The following is a 24,045-nucleotide window of genomic DNA, read 5'->3' on the forward strand; positions in this document are numbered from 1 at the left end:
AAAAATAAAAATAAAAAATAACTGTATGAGAGGTGAATGAATATTGCTTTAGAAACTCAGAAAAAGCAGCTCTCCATCTAAATTTCACCATTGGCCAAAAATCCTTACTTTGTGATAACTCTTTCACCCTATTAAAATAGTCAGAAGACTCCTTTCAGATGCTATTCTCATTTTTACACCAGAACACTTGGAGATGATGCTCATGCTGTGTTTTCTGAAGTTTTTTGTTTGGTTTTTTTTTTGGTTTGGTTTTCTCTCAGAAGGAGCTTTGGATGCATGTGCTCACTATAGTACTTACTAACAAGTCTGGGTTATGTATATCTCCTCCAATAATGTGCTTTCACACACACATAGAATCGCAGGATGGTCGAGGTTGGAAGGGACCTCTGAAGATCACCTAGTCCACCCCCCACCCCCCCACCCCCCACTCCCCCCCGCCAAGCAGGATCACCCAGAGCACATTGTGCAGGGTGGCATCCAGGCAGGTTTTGAATATCTCTAGAGAAGGAGACTCCACAACCTCTCTGGGCAACCTGTTCCAGTGCTCTGTCACCCTCACAGTAAAGAAGCGCCCCCTCATATTCAGCTGGAATTTTCTGCACTTCAGTTTGTGTCCATTACCTCTTGTCTTGCCTCTGGACACAACTGAAAAGACCACATCATCCTCTCGGCATCCTCCCCTCAGATATTTATATACATTAATACTTAATTTCAATGATATTGGGAAAAATCCAAAATTTTATTTTTTAACAGAAGCTCAGAACCAAGTCTGGAGGGCACACTTAATTTCAGTCTATTAATATTTTCTAGATCAGATACAAATATTCGGATCTCAAACATATATTACATTCTTGTTCTTTTTGTAGTTCTCTTAATGATTCCCTGATCTCCAAACCTTTGCTAACAATTTTATTCACTCAAAATTCTATTGGTCCCAACAGAATAAGCACATACCATATTTGAATCCAATTATTTAATCAAGAGAATCAGAGAATTGCAATAATTCAATGATTTTTATTGATTTTAAATTTATTTTTTTACAGATGGGGAGGGAAAATTTTGGCTGCACAAAATTGGAATGAGTATAAACAAGTGGTCACTGCTGAATTCCCTGATTGGATGGGATGAAAACAGAGCTCTAGAAAAAGGTATATTTGTATAGTAAATGTTATTCTTATTTTCTTGATCACATACTACATTACATAAATGTAGAGGGTTTTTTTTTTTTTGGTGTGTGTGTGTGTTTTTGGGGGGATTTTTTGTTCTTGTTTTTTTCTTTCTTTTATGTGAGCTTAGATTTCTGAATCCAACCAAATAGCTTGGATTTATGCAAGTCACCATTTTAAGTAATCAGAACCCAATCTCTTTTCACCTTACATATCTTTCAGTTAATTATTATATTTAAATAAGGATTATGGTGCTTAAAATAATTTCCTAATAAAAAGTTAATTATTGTGTTAAGCCAGTCAGAGATGTCTGAGATCTGGGGAAAAAAAAAAAAAAAAAAAAAAGCTTTTTTTTTTTTTATCATACTGTGATATAAAATGGGTCTTTCAAAATAACTTGTAAAAGGTAGTTGTGAATGAGGTTTTAAAGTGTCCTATTCTTAGCTGTGATAAAAGTTAGTTTTATTAAGAGGTAGCACTTTTCTGCATAAATTTTTTATCTAAGTTTTCATTTCTGGCTTTGGTATAAGTAGTTAGCATCAGACTACTCATGGGCAAGTAATTGTCAGACGATATAACTATGTGTAATGGTGTCCACAAGTCAAAGCTGACAAGTCAGAGTTACTAAAACTCCTTTCCCAAGGATCTGTTTCCTTTGCTATCAGACAAAAAGGTATGTTTTAAGACGATACTTGCTGTTCTATACAAAAATTTTAGAATATAATATGTAGATCTGTATTTGCTGTGCATTTTAGTTCTAGCTGTTAGATATAATATCCAGTTCCTTACTTCCAGTCAATAAAGTCATTTTTGTTATAAAACAGATCATCAAAATACATCTGGAACTTGTTCTGATGCTGACCACAAACTGACACAGCTTGAAGAATGCAGAACCAAAGAAGTGCCATATATTCCATACAAATTAGCTACATTCTATATCATCAAGGTAAAAAGCAAAACAAAGCATATATATATATACATTATATATATACACTTATATATATAAACAAATGAAAAACAGTGTGAATGAATAATTTACCATCTTAGGTAATGTCCTGGTTTCAGCTAGGATAGAGTTAATTTTCCTCCTAGTAGCTGGTAGGGTGCTATGTTTCGGATTAGGATGAGAAGAGTGTTGATAACACACCAATGTTTTAATTGTTGCAGAGCAACACTCACTTTTCCAGGTAAAACTAGCCCCGACTGGGAACTACTACTAATAATAATGTGTATGAAACCAGTGATGTACAGTGCAATTGCTCGCTACCCGCTGACCGATGCCCAGCCTATCCCTGAGCAGCTGGCGCCCCACCCTGGCTAGCCACCCCTATATATTGTTTAGCATGACGTCAGATGGTATGGAATACCCCTTTGGCCAGTTTGGGTCAGCTGTCCTGGGTCTGTCCCCTCCCAGCTCCTGCTGCACCCCCAGCCTGCCCACTGGCAGGACAGAGTGAGAAGCTGAAAAGTCCTTGGCTTAGTGTAAGCACTGCTCTGCAACAATTAAAACATTGGTGTGTTATCAACACTCTTCTCATCCTAATCCAAAACATAGCACCCTACCAGCTAGTAGGAGGAAAATTAACGCTATCCTAGCTGAAACCAGGACTTATATAACCAGATACTGAGTTCTGAATTGCTTAAATTTCTGTGTTTCTGGTAGGTGTCTAAAGGTACCAAACAAAACAACGCACTTGTAACTGGAGGTTTGAGAAAACCCATGTCTTCTCATATGTTTCTCATTGATCCTTGATTGCTAAAAGTAGCTTTTGACTTGCTGTGTGAAGTTTTGTTGCAATTTCAGCATTACTGGTACCGTTAGTAGAACGCTCACTAGCCTGGTAAAGCCCACTGTTATCCATTATTGGTTTTTCATGTTGGCTACAATAAAGTAGCAGAGAAGTCCAAGGGCAATCAAAGAGGACTTCAGGGCCTTGGGCTGAGTGGTTAAAGGATCAGAAGCAAAGGTTGTGTTTTCTCCTTTTCTTCCAGTAACTGTGAAAAATATTGAACAGGTAGATCCAGCCTGATGAATACGTATCTCTAAGGTGGATGCCACTGCCAGAATTTTAGGTTTCTCAATCATGGAATAGTCTACACAATGCCAGGCCTATTGGTGCCTGCTGGGGAGCATCTTTCTCAGAAGGGAAAAAGGGTATTTGTAAAGAAGTTAACAGGGCGGATCAATAGAGATTTAAACTAGATTTGAAGAGAGAAAGAGGTAAAAACTTGGGCTTGCCAGTGATAAACTATGGAAGGCATGCCAAAATTTGATGGACTGCATACTAGTAAGATCCTTCAGTCTGCTCCACTAGGTGTTAGGTACAATGAAGTACAGTTTTAATGTTTCTACACCAATGCATACAGCATGAGGAACAAGCAAGAGGAGCTAGAAGCCTTAGCTCAGTACCAGATATACAACATCATTGGCATGAGCAAAATGTGATGGGAACAGTCCTGTGACTGGCATGTTATAATGGATGGTTATAAGCTCTTCAGAAGGGTTAGGAAAGGCAGGCAAGGTGGAGAAGAGGGGTGTCACTGCATGTAATGGAGGGTCTGTATCTGTACAGAGCTTGCAGCTGATGATGACACAATTGAGAACTTTTGGGTAATAATTAAGAGACAAGCAAATAATGCAGACATTGTTGTGGGACCCTGCTATAAGGCAACCACTGAGGACGAAAACACCAAGGAATTATTCTTTAAAGAACTCTAGGTCAGCCACCCTTGTCCTTACGGATGAATTCAACTTGCTATATGTTAACTGGGAATACCACACAGCTAATACAAACGGGTCCGTGAGATTCCTAAAACACCTTGATGATAACTTCTTGGTACAGGTACTAAGGGAGCCGACTAGGAAAGGTGCTCTCCTAGATTTGTTTCTTGTAAACAGAGCAGATCTTGTGGCCGAAGTGGTGATTGGTGGCTGTCTTGGCCATAGTGACCATGAAGTAGTTGAATTTAAAATCTTTGGTGACAGGAGGAAAACTGCCACAAAAATTTCAGTACTTGGTATGGGGAGAGCAGACTTCATGCTGCTCAATGAACTAGTTAGTAAGGTCCCCTGTGAAACTCTTTTTGAAGTTGTTAGTGCTGATGACTCTTTAAGAACCACCTTGTAGAGTACAGGAACAGGCAACTCCAAAATGTTGGAAATCAAGCAGGTAGGGCTGAAGATTGGCTTTGTTTACCAGGGATCTTCTAGAGTTTAGTCAGAAAAAGAAAGTGTATGGCCACTGGAAGTGAGGTTGGGCAAGATGTAAGGACTTGTGAAATGCTGTTAGCTATTCACATTGTAGGGAGAAAATCCATGTGGCCAAAACTCAATTAGAGTTGAAGATGACCGGTACTGTGGAGGAAAATAAAAAGGACCTTTTAAATGATGTTAACATCAAAAGGGGAGCCAGAGATAATGTTGGTTCAATACTTGATGAGTATGGTCAGCTCACAAATGGAGATATACACAAAGCAGAGATGTTTAATGACTTCTCCGCCTTTGTTTTCAACAATGAAGATGGTCCCTGGGAGCCCCAGAGCCCTGACTTAGAGAACTGTGACTACAGTAGTGATAAACTCTCAGCCAACTCCAAACATGTGGGATTTGCAGCTCCAGCTGGATGCATAAATCTATGGAGCCTGATGGGATTCATCCCAGGGTACTCAGAGGGCTGGCTGATGTCATTGTGAGAGCTCTCTCAATTATTTTTCAGTGGTCTTGGGAATCCAGAGAGGTCCCAGTCCACTAGAAGCTGGCAAAAGTTGTCTCAGTTTTCAAGACAGGTGAGAAGGAAGACCCTGGTAACTACAGTACTGTCAGTCTACTTCAGTGCCTGGAAAAATTGTGGAGAAAATTATTGTGGGAGTTACTGAAAAACACCCAAAAAGCAATGGAGTCATTGGTCTCAGCCAATACATGTTCACAAGGGAAAAGTCCTGTTTAATGAACTTAATTTCCCAGTATGACAAGGTTACCCACCTAACTGATCAAGGAAAAACCAGTTAATCTAATTGTTTTGAATTTCAGCAAAGCTTTTTATACTGTTTATCACAGTATCCTTCTAGATGAAACATCTAGCATACAGCAAGGCAAATACATAATATGATGGGTGAACAATTGGCTGATGGGTGAGGCTTAGTTATTAATAGAAGGATTATATTAAATGGGGTTACATCAGACTGGCAACCAGTCAGTAGTACGGTTTTGCAGGATTCCATTTTGGGGTCAGTTCTCTTCTGTGTTTTCATAAATGACTTCTATAGGAAGAACTACTTCTACTCTGCAGGACTCAAAGGTATACTAAGTTTGTAGTCTATACTAAATTAGGAGGAGCTGTTGAATCTTTCAGGAGTAGAGAGTCCTTGCAGAGAGATCTTGGCAAATTAGAGGGATGGACAATCACCAACTGCATGAAGTTTAACAAGAGCAAGTGCTAGATTCTGCACCTTGGAAGGTGCAACCCCTGTATAGACTGGGGTACGCGGGGCTGGAGAGCAGACACACAAAAAGGGATCTGGGGGTTATGGTTGGCAGCAAGTTGAACAAAGCCATTAATGTGCCCTGGCAGCCAAAAGGGTCAACCATACCCTACAGTGCATCAGACACAGCATTGCTAGCTGGTCAAGTGAAGGGCTTGTCTACTCTGCACAGGTACAGCCTCATCTCACGTCCATTGTACAGTTCTGGGTGCCACAATGTAAGACACGAAACTATTAGAGTGTCCAAAGGAAGGCTGTGAAGATGGTGAATAGTTTAGAGGGGAAGGTATATGAAGAGCAGCTGAGGTCACGCTTGTTGTTCAGCCCACAGAAGAGGAGACAGGCTCACTGGAACAGGCTTCCCAGGGTTGTAGTCATGGCACCAAGCCTGTCAGAGTTTATGAAGCATTTGGTCTATTCTCTCAGTGATATGGTCTGAATTTTTGGGTAGACCTGTGTGGAGCCAGGAGTTGGACTCAATGATCCTTGTGGGTCCCCTTCCAACTCTGGATATTCTGTGATTCTGTGATTCTATGGAACTGAGGAGAGGCCTCACAGAGGGCTGCAGCTTCCTCACGAGGGGAGTGGAGGGGCAGGCGCTGAGCTCTGCTCTCTGGGGACTTTGACAGGACCTGTGGGAACAGCACAGAGCCATGACAGGGGAAGTTAGGGTTGGATGTTAGGAAATGGTTCTTCGCTGAGAAGGTGGTCAGGGACTGGAGCAAGTTCCTTGGGTAAGTGGTTATGGCGCTGAGCAAGTTGGAGTTAAGAAGCATTTGGACAACACTCTAGACATATGGTTTGATTTCTCAGCGGCCCTGTGTGGGGCCAGGAGTTGTACTCAGTGATCTTAGGTTAACTGTGCCTGCTGCTTCCCTAAAGTGTCTGTATACCAATGCGCAAAGCGTGGGAAATAAACAGGATGAGATGGAGATCTGTGTACAGTCAAGGGGCCAAAATCTCATTGCGATCTTAGAGATGTGGTGGGACAGCTCGTATGACTGGAACACTGTCATGGGGGGCTATGTCCTCTTTAGGAATGATAGGCTGGGGAAGCGAGGGAAAGGAGTACCCCTTTATGTGAGGGAACAATTAGAATGTACCCAGGTCCCCCTGGGGGAGGGTGAAGAACAAGTGGAGAGTTTGTGGGTGAGAATTAGGGGGAGGGCTGGTATAGGTGACACTGTTGTGGGGGTGTACTACAGGTCACCAGATCAGGAGAAGGAGGTCGATGAGGCCTTCTACAAGCAGCTGGAAGTAGCCTCACAATCCTGGGCGCTAGTTCTCATGGGGGACTTTAATTACCCAAACATCCGTTGGGTAAGCAACTCGGCCAGGCACGCGTAGTCCAAAAGGTTCCTGCAATGCATTGAAGATAATTTTCTGGTGCAGGTGGTGGAGGAACCGACGAGGCAGGGGGTGCTTCTGGACCTTTTTCTTAGCAACAGGGATGGGCTTGTTGGGTTAGTGAAGCTTGGGTGCAGCTTGGGCTGCAGCAATCATGAGTTGGTGTAGTTCAAGATGGAACTTAGTGGAAGAAGTAAGGCAAAAAGTAGGATTGCTACCCTGGACGTTTGGAGAGCCAACTTCAGTCTCTTCTGGGACCTACTTCTGGGTATCTCATGGGCTATATTTCTAGAAGCTAAGGGTGCTTGTGAGAGCTGGGCAACATTTAAACAGCACTTCTTCCAAGCTCAGGATTGGTGCATCCCTAAGAGCAGGAAATTGGGGAAGTGGGGCAGAGACCTGCACGGATGAGCAAGGAGCTCGACAAGATCAAAAGGAAGAAGGGTTGTGAAATGTGGAAAAAGGGCATGTCCTCTTGGAGGAGTATAGGAGTGTTGTCAGGACCTGCCGGGATGCGACAAGGAAGGCTAAAGCCCACCTGGAGATGAAGCTGCCAAGGGAGATAAAGGATAAGAAGAAGTGGTTTTTTTTTTTAAGTATGTAGACAGTAAAAGGAAGTGTAGGGATAATGTGGGTCCCCTGCTGAATATGAGGGGTGTCCTGGTAACAGCTAAAACTGAGAAGGTGGAGATACTGAATGCCTTCTTTGCTTCAGTCTTTGCTTCAAAGACTACCCCCTGGAACTCCTGGACCCTGGATGGAGGAGAGAGAGTCTGGAAAATGGAGAGCTCCCCTCTGGTTGAGGAGGGCATGGTTCAGAATCGTCTAAGTGGGATCTTCACACACAAATTCATGGGTCCTGAAGGGATGCATCCATGTGTGCTGAGGGAGCTGGCAGAGGTGATCGCCGAACCACTCCATCATCTTTGAAAGGTTCTGGAGAACAGGAGAGGTGCCTGAAGACTGGAGGATAGCTAATGTCACTCCAGTCTTCAAGAAGGGCAAGAAGGAGGATCCATGAAACTACAGGCCAGTCAGTCTTAACTCTGTCCCTGGAAAGGTGTTGGAAAAGCTTGTTCTGGATGCCATCTCCAAGCAACTGGAAGAGAATAAGGTTATGAGGAGTAGTCAGCATAGATTCACCAAGGGGTAATCATGCTCAATGAACCTCGTTGCCCTCTATGATGACATCACCAGCTGGGTAGGTGGGGGGAGAGCAGTGGATGTCATCTACCTTGACTTTAGCAAGGCTTTTGACACTGTCTCCCACGACATCCTGCTAGCAAAGCTGAGAAAGTGTGGGATAAACGAGTGGACAGTAAGGTGGATTGAGAACTGGCTGACTGGCTGAGATCAGACGGTGGTGATCGGCAGCACAGAGTCCGGATGGAGACCTGTACTGGCAGTGTTTCCCAGAGGTTGATTCTGGTCTTGTTCAACATCTTCATCAATGACCTTGATGAAGGAATAGCGTCCACGTTCAGCAAGTATGTCAATGATACAAAGCTGGGAGGAGGAGCCGACATGCCAGACGGCTGTGCTGCCATTCAGTGAGACCTGGACTGGCTGGAGAGCTGGGCAGGAAGAAACCAAAGTTTAACAAGAGCGAGTGTAGAGTTCTGCATGTGGGAAGGAACAACCACATGTATCAGTACGGGCTGGGGGATGACTTGCTCGAGGGGAGCTCTGCGGAGAAGGACCTGGGGGTCCTGGTGGATGACAGGTTGACCACGAGCCACCAGTGTGCCCTGGTTGGTCAAGAAGGCCAATGGGATCCTGGCGTGCATTAAAAGAAGCGCGGCCAGGAGGCCAAGGGAGGTGATCCTCCCCCTCTACTCTGCCCTGGTCAGGCCTCACCTGGAGTACTGTTTCCAGTTCTGGACTCCCCGGTACAAAAAAGACAGGGATCTCCTGCAAAGAGTCTAGCAGAGGGCCACAAAGATGATACGGGGCCTGGAGCATCTCTGCTGTGAGGAAAGGCTGAGGGACCTGGGTCTGTTCAGCCTGGAGAAAAGAAGACTGAGAGGGGATCTTATCAATGTTTGCAAATATCTTAAGTGTGGGAGACAGAGGGATTTGGCCAACCTCTTTTCAGTGGTTTGTGGGGACAGGACAAGGGACAATAGCCACAAAATGGAGCACAGAAAGTTCATGTGTATGTATATATATGTGTGTATATATATATATATATATTCCTGTTTCATTAGTTTTGCCGCTATATTTTCTTGTACTTTTATTCTTTTATTTTGTATCAAAAAATATCTATGGTGATTACTGTGGTACAGGCTACAGACCTTTGGAGCTAGCTGTTAGAAATGAGTTAAAATACCTGAAGCAATGCAGTTAACATGACTCTGAGCTCTTTGTGTGATAAGAGCAATAAAGTTGTCTGAATCTTTTCTAGAATAGGCTTTTCTTGTCTCTGAACATTTTAATTGTGTCTTTTAAAAATTCTTCTACTTCTGCAATACTCTTTTTGGTGAGATTTAAGACAGTATTTTGTAATACCACATTTCTTCTGCTTCTTTATATTGTTTGAGTTGTGACAGTGTCATACTGTAGAGATTATTCACTCTAAAGCTAATTGTTTGTAAATACTCATAAAGATTTGATCTGTCATTGTAGAATGATGTTACCCAACACAACCATTTAAAATCACGCTTCAGTCTTCTCTAAAAATATTTCTTTTTAGAGATTTTTCTGTTCAGTTTTATTTGGTCTGAGCTGCTGTCAGTAGAAGCTGCATCATATTAAACTTAAACCAAGGATGTCTCTGGAAAAGCTCTACATTTTTATAATTTACACAAAATAATGTTCGTTATTGCTGTGATTCATCCTGTAGTATCTGTCAAGACTCATTTAAAATGCAACTAGTATCAGTGTTGTGTAATTTGACATTGCACCTACAAGGCAAGGATGCAAAAAGAAAAGTAGACAGCCAGAGTGTCTGCATTGATGTCATTGATGTGGGAAATAGTGGAATTTTCCTTTTGTGACTATTACCAATTGGATTAGAAACAGAATGAATAAAACTGAGTCACTAAGAATCTTGATGCAATGTTAAGCTTAAATGACTAGTTTTCAAACAAGGAAAAAGGTCACTTTGTTAGTCTTTGGTGTAGGTATCTGTTTTTATTACTGAGAAATGCCTGTAGTGAATCTTGAAACTATATCAATTTTGCAGTTTTTCAGATAAACTTTGTGGAAAAAAACAAACAAACAAACAAACAAAAAACAGCTGTCTGCAATATGCAATCGAGTAAGTGTGCAGTGTGTTATCTAACTCATAAACATAAAAATGTATTTTTTTTTATTATTTTTCCATTAATAAGCTTCACAATGTTGTGTTTCCTTTTCAAGAACTTTAGAAAAATTGTAATGACTCTCTTCTGTACTCAATTCATATCACTACAATAGAAATGTAGAGGTGAAGTTGTAGTACTAGAACCAGAAAATCAATGTCAAGTAAATAAATGTACAAATATTTATTCAATAACGTAACATATTTTCTGATTTTTGAAGCCTCAGAATTTTGGTCTGCAGTCCAAGCTATTTATCTGTTTTGAAATCAGACTTGTACAGTATCTGTCGCTTTGAGAAATGTACATTGTAATTGTTTGATGATTGGAGTTCATTTCTAGTGTTCTGAGTTGATTATTTCTTTCATCCTCTGCAGATTGTAAAAGACATGCAGGAAATGAAAAGCAAACACTTAAAGATAATCAGACAGCTGGAAAACACAAAGAAAGAAAACCAAAGCAAGGTAATTATTCTGGAGCATTACCATTGTTGTGTCATATCATTAGTCAAAATGACACAGGAGGATTAAATCTACTTCATTCACATTTGAATCTTCATTCAGCTACCCATTGAATCATTTCTCCAGAAATAATATCAATCTATCTCTCAATGTATTTACTTTTACAACTTTGTGAAATATGGTCTTATTTTCACCTATGGCTACTTCTATTTGTTTATTTATTGGACCCTTTCCCATTCTGAATATTTAGACTGGCTTATTTGCAGAGATTTTCCAAACTTTATTGTTACTGAACTTTCCAGTCAAATGCCACCTTCATCTGCTGACTGACACTATTGTGTAGGTTGTGTCTGTCAAGAATGATATTATTGTAAGAGCTATGCCAACCTGTAGTGCCTGTTTTCATTGCTAAAGTGGAAAGTTTTTCACCCTTCTTCTTTGTGGATACATTCTCTTTTATTTTGCACTTGTCTTCCTTACTTTTTCCATTTGGAATGAATAAATCCACTCTTTGGTTAGCTTGGTGTTTGACAATTTTCCTGAAGTTAATTAAGCTAATGATCCCAGTAAAGATAAATTAAATGGAAAAAAAAATCCAAAAAATACACAAATAAAAAAATATACAGCATAGCATTACACAAATAGAATACAGTCGTTTCCAAAATATGGATAGGATTGTTGCCTTCTCTTTGAATCTTCATCCTGGCTGATGCCTAAAGCAATCCTCACAGGATTGCTTCTGTGAGCACATCTACACAGATCTGCACAGATCTTCCAGTTTTTTCTTTCAGTATTTTGTCAGTGTAGCTCAGAGAATAGCAGAGTCCCTCCATCTGTAATCACCCTCAAGGTTACAGTGAGGATCCATAGATTCCAGGCCTATGACCACAGCCCCACAGTGATAGGCTTTCCCTAGCGGAAGCATTTGTACATTCCATTAGTCAGTAATTCTCCCCCAAGTCAGAATTACACACATCTTTGTCTATATTGCGCTGAAAGCTTTTTCTTCATCCATTGCCTCATCTTTGATTCATCCCATCATTCTTCTCCAACCCAGTGCAAATCAGCCACTTAGTTCCTAGTTACATGTATGCTTTTCATACAAATGAACTTTATTCTACCTAGAGGGCACACAAAGGGAAGAGGTTTTTTTTATTTATTTTATTTATTTATTTATTTATTTGTGGAATGAATTGATTGTGGACTGCTCTGAGAAAGGCTCATTTCTTCTGGAAGAATGGGGAGGGTGGAGGCGTTAAGAAGGAGGGAGGAAGGAAGGGAGAAAGGGAGGGAGCAGTGCAGGGAGAGAGCGGGAGAGAATTACTTTAGTGTGAATTTTTGCCCGAAGTGTACCTTCTGTGAAGACACAAACCTCCTGTGATCAACAAGAAATATTTGCAGGCAACACAACACATTTGAGAAAGAGAACCAATATTTAGCTGTTGTGGAAAATGTTCTTTTATCATGCTTGGCTTTTCTGTTTAAATTCATTTTCTCAATTATATTTTGTAACATAGGAGCAGACTATAACTACTATAAATAAACTTTATGGTGACAAAATTAGGAGTTTGAAATCCCAGTTGGAAGCTTACCATGAACTGATGAACAAGAACAGCACCCATTGGCAAAATGCTGTTAAGGTAAATAAGTACAGTTTTGACATGGCGATAAGAGCAACAGGAAGTTCCAGGCATTGCAGAAAGAGGTTATATAAGTCATGTTTTCTTCTTAGGGACAGTCAACTGAAGACACACATTTTATGAAATTACTACAAAACCATTGCTATCTCGTTCTGGAGTGGAGTTAAGACTTACACAGTGTTTTCGGAACAGTTTTCATATCTTGACTTCCCTGATTAAAATTCAGTGTGAGGTTCTCTCATATTGTTTGTGCTTAGACGCTTGTAAATAACTATGTTTTTATGAAACTGAGGTGTAAAAATATTCACTGAATTTTTAGGATTTCTAATGCTTTTCTGTTGATAAACACACATTAAGGTTTATTTCATTCCTCCTTATATTCTGCTACCAAGGAAAAATTTCTGCCTATCCCAGCCTTTAAGAAGTGTCTTTAGAATCAAACTAACCCTGCTTGCATTGTTTTATAAATTGGTCAATCTTTATTTTTATTTTTGTGCAAAATCCCCAGGACTTAACAGGATAGTCCAAATAACTTTTCAACATATATGGAAAAATAAAAGCAAACAAGCTGAAAAATAAATTAAAAACAACAACAACAAAACTAAAGGTCTTTTTGAATAATGAAAACTTTATAATTGCAATCTTTTTTATCTTTTTCTACTACCTTCAGAGCCTGAGGGAAAGAAACAGAAAACTGAGCCAGGACAAAGAAGATCTTATTCACCAAATGAAGCAACAAACAGAAAAAATGGAAGAACAAAAGGTAAAATAAATAAATAAATAAATAAATAAATAAGGAGTTATTTTGGTTCTGTTTCAATTTGTTCTCATTCCATTTCCAGTTTGTGCTGTTCCCAAGAACCTAACTGACCTGAAAATTACATTGTCTGCTTTAGATATGTACATCTAAGTCAGCTAAGATTAAACTGCTAGGCGCCTGTCTTGTTTTAGAGAATCCAAGTAATTTGGGGGACATTAGACACCAATGAAGAAGACAGTGGTTTTTTTGTTTGTTTTTGTTTGTTTGTTTTGTTTGTTTGTTTGTTTGTTTAATCATACTATGTTATTTTTTCCACTAAAAATTCTGATTGTCATTTCTCTGTCTTATTTCACATCTCATGTCTTTTGAAAAATCGTAAAACCATAGTAAAGCTTTTTTTTTTTTTTAATTTAACAAACAAACAGAACCTATTACTATATTCCAATGCAGCTGGTTGACCTATGCTGCGAAGATAACTTGAGTGGTATTACCAAGGAAAAATAGACATCATTAAAATTCCTCAAGTTTTGCAATATTTCTTTCTAATAATGCAAATTCAGTTTGCTAAATATCCGAGATGGCTGCAGGCACAGAAAAAGCCCATAGATAGAAGCAAATATCGAGTGAGTAGGCATAATACCAGGTTAAAATGCTTGTTTCCATCCTTTTCATCTTGGCCAAACTGTTTTGCAGCCACATTTTCAGACAGTTTAGTAATGTTTAAACTTTGTTCTGTAGTGAACCATTATCAGATGTTCATCTTCATGACAGAAGAAAAATGACTTTTATATATATATATATTGCAAGATCATAACAATTCTGTTACTCTTGTTTTTTCATTGTAATGATTCTTTTACCAGAGAGAGGGAGGGAAGAAGGCAGAGACAGAGAGGGGAAGAATAAGAGGGAAGATTCCTCTTGGAGAAGGAGAAGGAGAAGGAGAAGGAGAAGGAGAAGGAGAAGGAGAAGGAGAAGGAGAAGGAGAAGGAGAAGGAGAAGGAGAAGGAGAAGGAGAAGGAGAAGGAGAAGGAGAAGGAGAAGGAGAAGGAGAAGGAGAAGGAGAAGGAGAAGGAGAAAGAAGGAGAAGGAGAAGGAGAAGGAGAAGGAGAAGGAGAAGGAGAAGAGAAGGAGAAGGAGGAGGAGGAGGAGGAGGAGGAGGAGGAGGAGGAGGAGGAGGAGGAGGAGGAGGACTGAAAGACCTATTTAATCTGGGAAGATCTTGAGGTTGTAACACCACACACTGCCATGAATCTTAGAGTTCAACAGAGAATGCCTTTGGTTTTAGTTCTGAAAGGCAAACAAAGTTATCTTTCCTTTAACAGTCATGGAGTGGTCACTGTTATGTACTGTTCAATAAAAGACTATATGTTTAAAGAATAAAATAGATTGCTAGGGCTATCAGTAATTCTATTCCAGTCTGCTCTCAGGACTGAACCCCAAATGCATGTTCAAATTATGTACTTTATTCCAGTTGTTTGTTTTCTAGCAAGAAATTGCCAACGTGGGCTCTGAAATACCAACAGTTCCAGTTTGGCTGCACACACAGTGAAAAAGTACAGCCTTCTAAATATTCCAGTGTGTAGTCCTTCTCTAAATCTACTTGTAGATGTTTGTCTGTGGAAATAATCTCTAATGGTTTTCCTTTTAGTGGTTGTATTGGAAAAGTTTTGTCTAGTTTGACCTGCTAGCTTTTTAGTGATGGCTTGTCAGAATTGCTCTCCTCAGATTTACCTATAGAATCCCCCTTGTGATGTTAAACATATTTCAGGTTCACCATAAATTCTGAATTTCTTGTGACTGAAAAAAAAAAATATATATATATATTATTATATATTTTATTTTATTTTTATTACAGATAGAGTCTGTGAACATGGTCTAATTATTGTCTGTTATTTTCTGAATAGACTTCTATTTTACATATAATATGTACAAGTCTTTCTGTAACTTTGCAAACTGTCAGCTTTTCTTTATGGCAGCCAATTTTCATTGTACTGTTCTAGAGCATATATTCAGGATCATCTTAACTAACCACTGAAGAAGGAAAAAAAAAATATTCTCAAAGCCAGATTGTATCTCATTTATGAAATCGAATGCAGGTTCCTGTAGCACTTCAGAGTGAAGGTCTCAAACAGGAGTATTTGTTTAATAATGCAGCACCATCTTCTGATTAAATTCTGCATAACACCAGTATTTAAAGTTGTTTGTTTGTTTTTCTTACATTTCTAACAATATCTACCACAATATTGCCTTATTTCTGATTGACTAACAGTGAAACACACAAACAAACAAACAAACACTCTGTGTCCAGAGGCTTTTTCTCTTCTATAGTTTCAAGAGTCTTTCAGTGTACATTTTATCACATTTTTCATTCTGGTAATGTGGGAAGGTGCTATAGAAAACATAGGCATAACCCATTTTGATACAGGCTGTTGCAAAAATGACAGTGTTTGAGAGTGAGTGCCTCTGTTTTACTTCTGTGGTGTTTTGTTGTTTTGTTTTTGTTTTTCCTAGCAATAACTACACAACAACCCATTTAGGTAGGTTGTGACTATCAGTGGCAACATTAATTCACTATTATTAACTATTAGAGATGTTGTAACCAAGGAAACACAACAAATTTGGTAACACTGATTTTCTTCCCTCATCCTTTCTTGTCTTGCAGGTCTCCATTCTAGAAAATCTGACAAAAAGAATAAAACATCTTTATACCCAGAACACATTGAGTGAGTTTCATATTTTGGACACGAAATTTCTTGATCTGCCTTGTTTCTTTCCTGTTTTTCTTACTTTGTGGTGTACACCACCTGAAGTTAATATAAGCTTTTCATTGCAACACTGTGTTTCAGATCAAATTATGGAAGAATGTTGGAGCTAGAATTAATGTCTGTCATGACTCCAAACTCTTTAGTATAAGCGGCTTGTAACAGTCAGCAGCAGTTTTGAGTAGGTTTATTTCAACATTTGAATAGAATTCTTTAATATAATTCTTGATTATTATAGTTTATTTGTGCATTGTAAATTCTTAATTTCCAATAGGAGTTAATTTACCCCAGCAAAACAATATTCTAGCAAATGTGTAGTTGTAGAAATGCTCAAGTTTTTCTTACCTGCTTTCCCTATTATTTTCGATACAGCTTTGCAGGAACTTCACACCATCAGTCTATATGTGGAGAGAGTGCATGACCTCGTGAATTTCCAGATAAAAATTCTTCAACAAAAGTCTGAAAAGACAGAAGAAGAAAAATCCGATATGCCAGTGATTTTAAAATTAAAGGCAGAACAAGTGAGAACAAAAATGGAGATTAAACTGCTTTGGTTTAATATTATTCCAGTTGTTTCAAAGGCAATCAGATTGACTCTCCCTAGCAAAGGCTGAAGGAAACCAATGTTCTAACAGATAGTAAAACATATGGGCAAATATATATGTGCCTTGAGAATGATAAATTGGTGATTAATGATTAAAACAGCACAGTAATGAAGTCTGATTCTTCTGGAACCAGACAGTGTGCTGTTGTCTTCGTTATAATCCTATAAATTTTGCTATAAAATCTTTTAAAGACCTACTACCTTGAATTACAAAATCTATATGTTAAGAATTGGAACCATGCAACTTTTCCTTCTTTAGTTTTCTCTATTTTTGCTCTCCCTTGTTCATTAAAATCTTGGAAATTTCATTGAAAGGAGTAAATATCTAGATCCTGGCTTAGTGTTTAAGAAATATCTTTGTTGCCTCCCAGGCAGCTAATGAAGAGAAGCCTGAATGCTTAATGGAAACAGAACCTCTTTGGCAAGCACACGTCATGTTGCAAAAGATACAGGAATCTTTACAGAAACAAGACAGAGAAATCAGTGAGACCCTTGAAAGTGAAAGATATTACAAAACAATGAAACCTCAAATCAAGGTGCTAATGTTCTTGAAAAATCTTGCCAAGAAGGTAAGAACTCAGTGATAAAAAAATGAAAAACGGTTTGCCAAGTTTTCTAAAATTGGAAAAAATTATCTTACATACTGTGGTGCGTTCACCCTAATGGACAGATAAACTCCAGCACAATGAGTCTCACTCATCCTCCTTGAAGGAAGGGGGAGAGAGAGAAAACACAATGTGGGAAAAAAAAAAAAAAAAGGCTCACAGGTTGATTAAAGGAAAAAGTAAGGAAAAAGTAAGAGAAAATACAAGCAAAGGTTGTATGGAAGCAAAGAGAGAAAAAACAATTATTCTCTGTTTCCCATTGATGAGTGAAGATCAGCTGTGTTTTGGAAAACAGAGCCTCCATACACAGTGTGGTTGTTGAGGAGGACATACATTTTCATAATGAACGCCCCTCCCCTCGTCCTTCCCCTTTCCTAGCTTTTATTGTTGAGTGTAACATCCTATGATATCAATCATATCTCTTTGGTTGATTTAGGACAGCTGCCCTGACAATGTCCCCTCCCTACCTCTTGCCAATGCCCAGTCTCCTGGCTTTGAGTGGGGAGGGGAAATTGAAGAGAGTCTTGATGCTCCAGAGCACTGATCAACAATAGACAAGGCATTGGTGAGATATCAGTGCTGTTCTAGTTATAAGTACAGAGCACAGCTCTATATGGATTGCTATGGGGAAGATTTAACTCCATCCCTGCCAGAGCCAGTACATATACATTTATTTAAAGGTTAAGTTGAAATTTTCAGAATTACACATGGAATTAAAGAAAGCTAACTCCTCACTGAAAGTCAGCCTATGGAAAACTGATTAGACCAACTTGCATTCTTTTTGTTTGGCATTATTTTAAGAGATAAATTAGTGAAGCATGAAAATGGAATCATGAAAAAAACATGGTTTTCTGTCCTTGTTGTCTAAATATTATGAATTGCAAACAGATGTGCAAGCTTTGCAGAAAATGTAATCTAATTTTTGATCCATGGTAGGTTCACACCATATATTGTGATGTTCCTGAGGCACAACAGTATATCAGCCAGCTTATCAGAAAGAACAAGGATGAAAGGGCTGATCAGAAAGAAGCCTTTAATAATGCTCAGGCTGACATTCTGTCTTATGAAGTATTTTATGGAAATGAACCCATGGATGACAAAAGGTATATTGGATAGTTAATAAAGTAAAGAAAGAAATAATATTGAAAAGTAATGAGCTGTTTCCACATAAAGAAAAAACATTTTAGAGAATGTTATTATAATATTCATGCATAGTTTTGAAATTGAATTTAAAAAAAAAAAAGTCTACACTTGCATTAAGAATTAAATCAAGCTTAGAAACATCTGTTATAAAGAGCAGGAAAACATTTCAGCTTAACTGTCTTATGCAAGTTTTAACTAGTGCGTGATGGCTTGTGCTATAGCATCAACATTTGTTTTTTCCCTACATTATTACAGGATGTTTCTCTCATACTCTGGGTAATTGCACTACTCTTGTAGTTAAGTGACTAGTTCTTAACAAACTCTTCATTTTATTTTGAACAATGACAGGACAGAGCTGTCAATGAAGCTTTTCAGAAATCTTGGGAAAGCAAAATCTGAATTTGAATACATTGAAACGGAGAAGATGGTTTTTGATTGTATCCGGACAGGGGAAATCCCCAACTGGATTAAAAGGGATTGTCTTTATGTAGCCTTGGCAGGTGAGATATCCTTTTGTCAAGTCAAAGAAAGCTAATTTGCTCAGACAACTAACTTTTGAATGTAAGAAAACAGAGTACAGCAATTAAAGACACCTAGAGCATGCTGCAATCGGAATTATAGAATGGTTTGGATTGGAAGGGCCCTTAAAGATCATTGAATTCCAACCTCTCTGCCATGGGCAGGCACACCTCCTACTAGACCAGCTTGCTCAAAGCCCCGTCCAACCTGGCCTTGAACACTTCCACGGATATTCTCTGGGCAGCCTGTTTCAGTGCCTCACCACCCTCATAGTAAAAAATAGTAACAAATTTCTTCCTAATGTATAATCTACATTTATCCTCTTACAGTTTAAAACCATTACACCTTGTCCTATTATTACACTTCCTGATAAAGATAACGATACCATAAAGAATCCCATGAAACACCTGTGCATGCACATGTGCATTTTAATAAACTGCTGTATGAATTTATAAGACTGCACCATGGCTTTGTAAACAAACCTGCTGGAGAGGAGCTCTGCAGAGAAGGACCTGGGGGTCCTGGTGGATGACAGGCTGACCATGAGCCACCAGTGTGCCCTGGTTGGCCAAGAAGGCCAACGGGATCCTGGCGTGCATTATAAGAAGCGCGGCCAGGAGGCCAAGGGAGGTGATCCTCCCCCTCTACTCTGCCCTGGTCAGGCCTCACCTGGAGTACTGTTTCCAGTTCTGGGCTTCCTGGCACAAGAAAGATGGGGATCTTCTGCAAAGAATCCAGCAGAGGGCCACAAAGATGATACGGGGCCTGGAGCATCTCTGCTGTGAGGAAAGACCTGGGTCTGTTCAGCCTGGAGAAGAGAAGACTGAGAGGGGATCTTATCAATGTTTGCAAATATCTTAAGTGTGGTATTTGGCCAACCTCTTTTCAGTGGTTTGTGGGGACAGGACAAGGGACAACAGCCACAAAATGGAGCACAGAAGGTTCTGCACCAACATGTGAAAGAACTTCACAGTGAGGGTGATGGAGCACTGGAACAGGCTGCCCAGGGAGGTTGTGGAGTCTCCTTCTCTGGAGATACTCAAGGCCCGTCTGGATGCCTACCTGGGCAGCCTGCTCTAAGGAACCTTCTTTGGCAAGGGGTTTGGACCCAATGATCTCCTGAGGTCCCTTCCAACCCCTACAATTCTGTGATTCTGTGATATGGTTTCCATATTTTCACCCTATTGTTCATCTTTTCTTTGGTATCTTTACCATTTCAAAATCAGAATTATTGTGTACAATGAGTCTAGTTATCTCACTGGATGTTCAAGTTAGACACACCCGGAATCCCCCCAGCTTTGCAATGAATACAACAGCAAATGCAGAATTCAGAGAATGGTATTCCTTTTTGAAGAACATTTCAAAACATCCATTGCATAAATTTAACACTTTGTGCCAAGTCTTTTTTTCCCAATATTTCGCTTGGTTTTTCTGTGATTTGTCAACAGACAACATGTTTTTGGTGGTTTAGGCAGGAAAAGAAGGGCTATGAACCTCTCTTTGAGAGAATGACCATTTCTAATTTAAGGGACTTACTGTGTTATATATTTATTATATATTACTGTAAAACTACCGGAACTGCCCAGAAGATCATAAAAATATATGTTCTGAGGAGACAAGTCACCATGCAGAGGAACTCATGCGGAAGTTTGAAATGGAAATCAAGGTAATATACTACAGTATATAATATCACATGGTTTAAAACCAGGTATTAAGATTTTTGGAATGTATTTAAAAATAACATCTTTTTCCTATCTATTAAGGGATTTGAGATTTGCTCTCGAGTATATCCTGTGATGTCTTTACATGCAATTTTTTTCTAAAAAGCAAATCTCAATAGAAATAATATACAGAGATCTGCATTATATACTATATCAACTCTTAAGCACATTTGCATTAAATGATAACAGTCTCTGCTAACTAGTCAATTATATAGTTGCACCTTCCTATGTATGAAAGGATTCGTGTTAGACTTTTACATGTCTATCCATTTTACCATTTGTATACAAATCTCTTTACACATCTTGATGGCCGAGTTTCAACCAAAGCTACATTAATATGTTCATACATCTAATGGTTTGGGGGGCACAGACTCCTTGTTTAGTAATATGTTACAAATGAAATAGACTCATCCGAATTTTTATCAATGTAAAATGGACAGTAACTGTTTGGACTGAGTTTTCCCTGCTGAAAGAGACCCAAAGATGATGCAACAAAATTGATTTAATGATGTAACAAAAAACAGAGTGCAATAAGGCCCTTATCATATTGCTGTTGTTGGATCTCAAAGTGAGCAGCCCCAAGATTGCCTTTAATCATTGTCTTGCCTATCACGTCAAGTCAATGCACTGAAATTTTTTTCTTGGTAAGTAATGAATGCAAACTGTAAAATATTAATTTTGGCAATTAATAATTCTTTCATTGATATTTTTAGGTGGCCAACAAAACAAAGGAACAGTAAGAGACTTGCAAAGAGTGGAACAAGTTTCTAATTTTAAAGAGGGACACTGAATAAAAAGCTTGGAGCATAGAAACACTTTCTGTAGTACCTCTGGGGTGGAAAATGAATTGGAAGAATTACAAGCCCATGGTTCACTTTGAGAAAATTTATGTGGGTATTTAAGTGTTTTGAAAATTTTACTGAAATTGAAACACAACAGTATTATAACCTCAAAGAGTCTGAGACTGAACAAAGGAGTCTAGATCTTTGAGACAAACAGGAATAGTAAGCGGATGGGATTCACTAAGCTTTTGCTGTCTAAAATTATTCATTTGTACAACAACAGAAAAGTGTCTCCAAAGTGTATTTTTCTTCCATGAAGCATGAACAGCTCTGTTCCATAGAGATAGGGCTTGGGTGGGAAGTAAAAGTTGTATTCTTAGCTTCAGATATTTTGGACAAAACAAATCTGTACACAAAAGGATAATTATGTTTGTTTTTAAAGACCTTGCTGAGAAATGCCTGGCCAGTTAGCAACGCTCACCATGGTACACAGCCATCCCAGAGGAAAGGCCTTCATGGAAGTCCCAAGTATCTGATTTTTCTTTGTCTTTGCCTTTCAAAAGTAATTATGCAGTGGGAACATTGTGTTAACTCTGTAACTAATACAATAAAAGCAGTAAATCGCAATGGACTATACTGTATCTTTTAGAGCATGTTATTGCACGGTTGTACAATTTTGTACATGGGCTGAGATAAAACCATACACCAGCAGACAGCTTTTTTCAGTCACACAGTTCTGTCTATGTTTTGATCACTCTAATAATCAACCTTCCACTGACACCGTGGAAGAGTGCAAGATTAACTGGATTGTTAATGCCCCAAAGGGCACAACACAGAACTGTGAATTGTTCAGTTAAAGGAGAGAGAAGACAAGACATCCTGGAGTGGAAAGGACAGGGGGAGAAAGGGGAAAGAAATCATGAGACACTTAGACTTCTCAGTTTACTTGCAGTTTGTTTAAACCAAGACTTTTCTTTAGATAGATAGATAGACAGATAGATAGATAGGTAGATAGTCAGGCAGGCAGGCAGACAGACAGACAGACAGACACATCAAAAGCCATCCTTGTCAAGACCTAAGGATCGAAGTAGTCAAATATCCAGAAAATTTTCAGCAATTTCAAGTTTAGTTCTGTTGAATCTCCCGGCTGAGTTTTATCACAAGGTGGCAGTTTCTTCCTACTGGTGCTGATTTGTTCTAAACCCCTTTTCCTAATACTTTGAGACAATATCTCAAATTTATTCATAAACAGTATTCAGTCTGGGAGTCTTCCTGATCTCTTCCATGGTAAAGTGATGCAAAGAATTAAATTAGCTGTTCTGAAGGGGGGGGGGGGGGGGGGGGGGGGGGGAAGGTGTTTTTTTTTTTTTTCTCTTGCCATTTGCCATCTGTTATGCCAACTTTGGATTCTACAGCTATAACAAACGTTCTGAATTTCTTCGATGATCCTATTTTGTTTATTTGGAAAATAGGAAAATGAACTTCTAGTTTAAAAAGAAAACAAGGAGGTTCTGAAATAGGAAGTATAGATACATACCTGAAACACAAAAACAGACTCCATAGGAGGGAAACATATTTTGAGAACCAATCTTTTATTTTATTCTGTCACACTGTATCTTCAATTGTTTCTACTGTCAATGAAAATATAGTATTAGGTATTATGTAGAATATAACTTACAAAGAAAATCTTTACCTTACATCAGGTAAAGATATTGCCTCCATAGCTATCTCCTAGAAGAACTGATTCCCAAAGCTATATTCTATAAGTAGTACAAGCAAAAGTTTATTATATAGTATTGTCATCAGTTCTGATTAAGATATCTCTATAACTGGCTAATATGCATCTCCTCAGAACAGAGCCCATGCTAGACAGAGACTTTATTGGTAACCATAGCTGCATCAGGAGCAATTTACGTAAAGGAATAAGAAAATTGCAAACAAAAGTTGATTAAAGTACAACAACAAAATTATACCGTAATATGATCTACGCATTGCAGTATGGAAAAAGCCTGAAAATAATCGCAGCATATTTTATTTCTTTTTCCTAAACTCCAGTCAAAAGTTATAGGAAATAGAAAGTCAAAAACTGAAAGCATTCTGTATGCGGCAACAGTAGATATGCTTTACAATAGCATCCTTCAGTATATGGACTTTTAGCATTTTACAGTGTATTTTAAACCACTTCATAATATAGTTCTTATAGTACTGTGGTGCTTTTGCTTTGCTAGGCAGCTGAACTCCACCACAACTGCTCTCTCACTCCCCCTCCTCAGAAGAGGAGCGGAAGAAGAAAAGGGAAAAAACAACTCATGGGTCGAGATAAGGATAATTTAATTAAATGAAAAATAATTATTAAGGGAAAATTATTATTAATTAAATGATTTAACTAAAGAGAAAAGGGAAAGAGGGGAGAGGGGAAAACAAACAAACAAAAAAGCATAGGCTGTATGGAAGTACAGAGAAAGAGAAAGGAAATTACTCTCTACTTCCCACCAATGAGCGATTCTTGACCACATCCTTGAAACAAGGCCTTAATACGTGTAGCCATTGTTTGGGAGGACAGACGTCTTTATAATGAGAGCCTCCTTCACCTTTCCCACCTTTTATTGATGAGTGTGACACCACATGGTATGAAATATCCCTTTGGTTGGTTTATGTCAGCTGCCCTGATGTCCCCTCCCCACCTCTTGCCTAGCACCAGTCTGCTGGCTCCTTGGAGGGTTAGAGTGAGTCCAGTACCGCTCAGGAGTAGAA

The 24,045-nt window shown here is 38.9% G+C and overlaps 1 protein-coding gene across 3 annotated transcripts in view; it reads left to right on the plus strand.

Moving 5' to 3' along the window:
• The window catches only part of LOC308185759 (uncharacterized protein), a 40,525-nt gene extending 17,915 nt beyond the window's left edge, over window positions 1–22,610 (plus strand). For 2 of the 3 annotated variants that reach the window (XM_080574300.1, XM_080574298.1), the window contains 12 exons: window positions 1,044–1,148; window positions 1,991–2,112; window positions 10,672–10,758; window positions 12,273–12,395; window positions 13,066–13,158; window positions 15,818–15,878; window positions 16,290–16,438; window positions 16,893–17,090; window positions 18,063–18,229; window positions 18,618–18,769; window positions 20,375–20,454; window positions 21,223–22,610. In XM_080574300.1, the coding sequence (XP_080430426.1) occupies window positions 1,044–1,148; window positions 1,991–2,112; window positions 10,672–10,758; window positions 12,273–12,395; window positions 13,066–13,158; window positions 15,818–15,878; window positions 16,290–16,438; window positions 16,893–17,090; window positions 18,063–18,229; window positions 18,618–18,769; window positions 20,375–20,454; window positions 21,223–21,249 (1,364 nt within the window). In that variant the 3' untranslated portion in view covers window positions 21,250–22,610. The remainder of the gene's footprint in view (window positions 1–1,043; window positions 1,149–1,990; window positions 2,113–10,671; window positions 10,759–12,272; window positions 12,396–13,065; window positions 13,159–15,817; window positions 15,879–16,289; window positions 16,439–16,892; window positions 17,091–18,062; window positions 18,230–18,617; window positions 18,770–20,374; window positions 20,455–21,222) is intronic. The other variant, XM_080574299.1, reaches the window with a different exon arrangement.
• The last annotated feature ends 1,435 nt before the right edge of the window (window positions 22,611–24,045 follow it).

Source organism: Anser brachyrhynchus (genome assembly GCF_964034855.1).
Source record: "Anser brachyrhynchus genome assembly, chromosome: Z".
In the NCBI taxonomy this organism is placed as follows: domain Eukaryota; kingdom Metazoa; phylum Chordata; class Aves; order Anseriformes; family Anatidae; genus Anser; species Anser brachyrhynchus.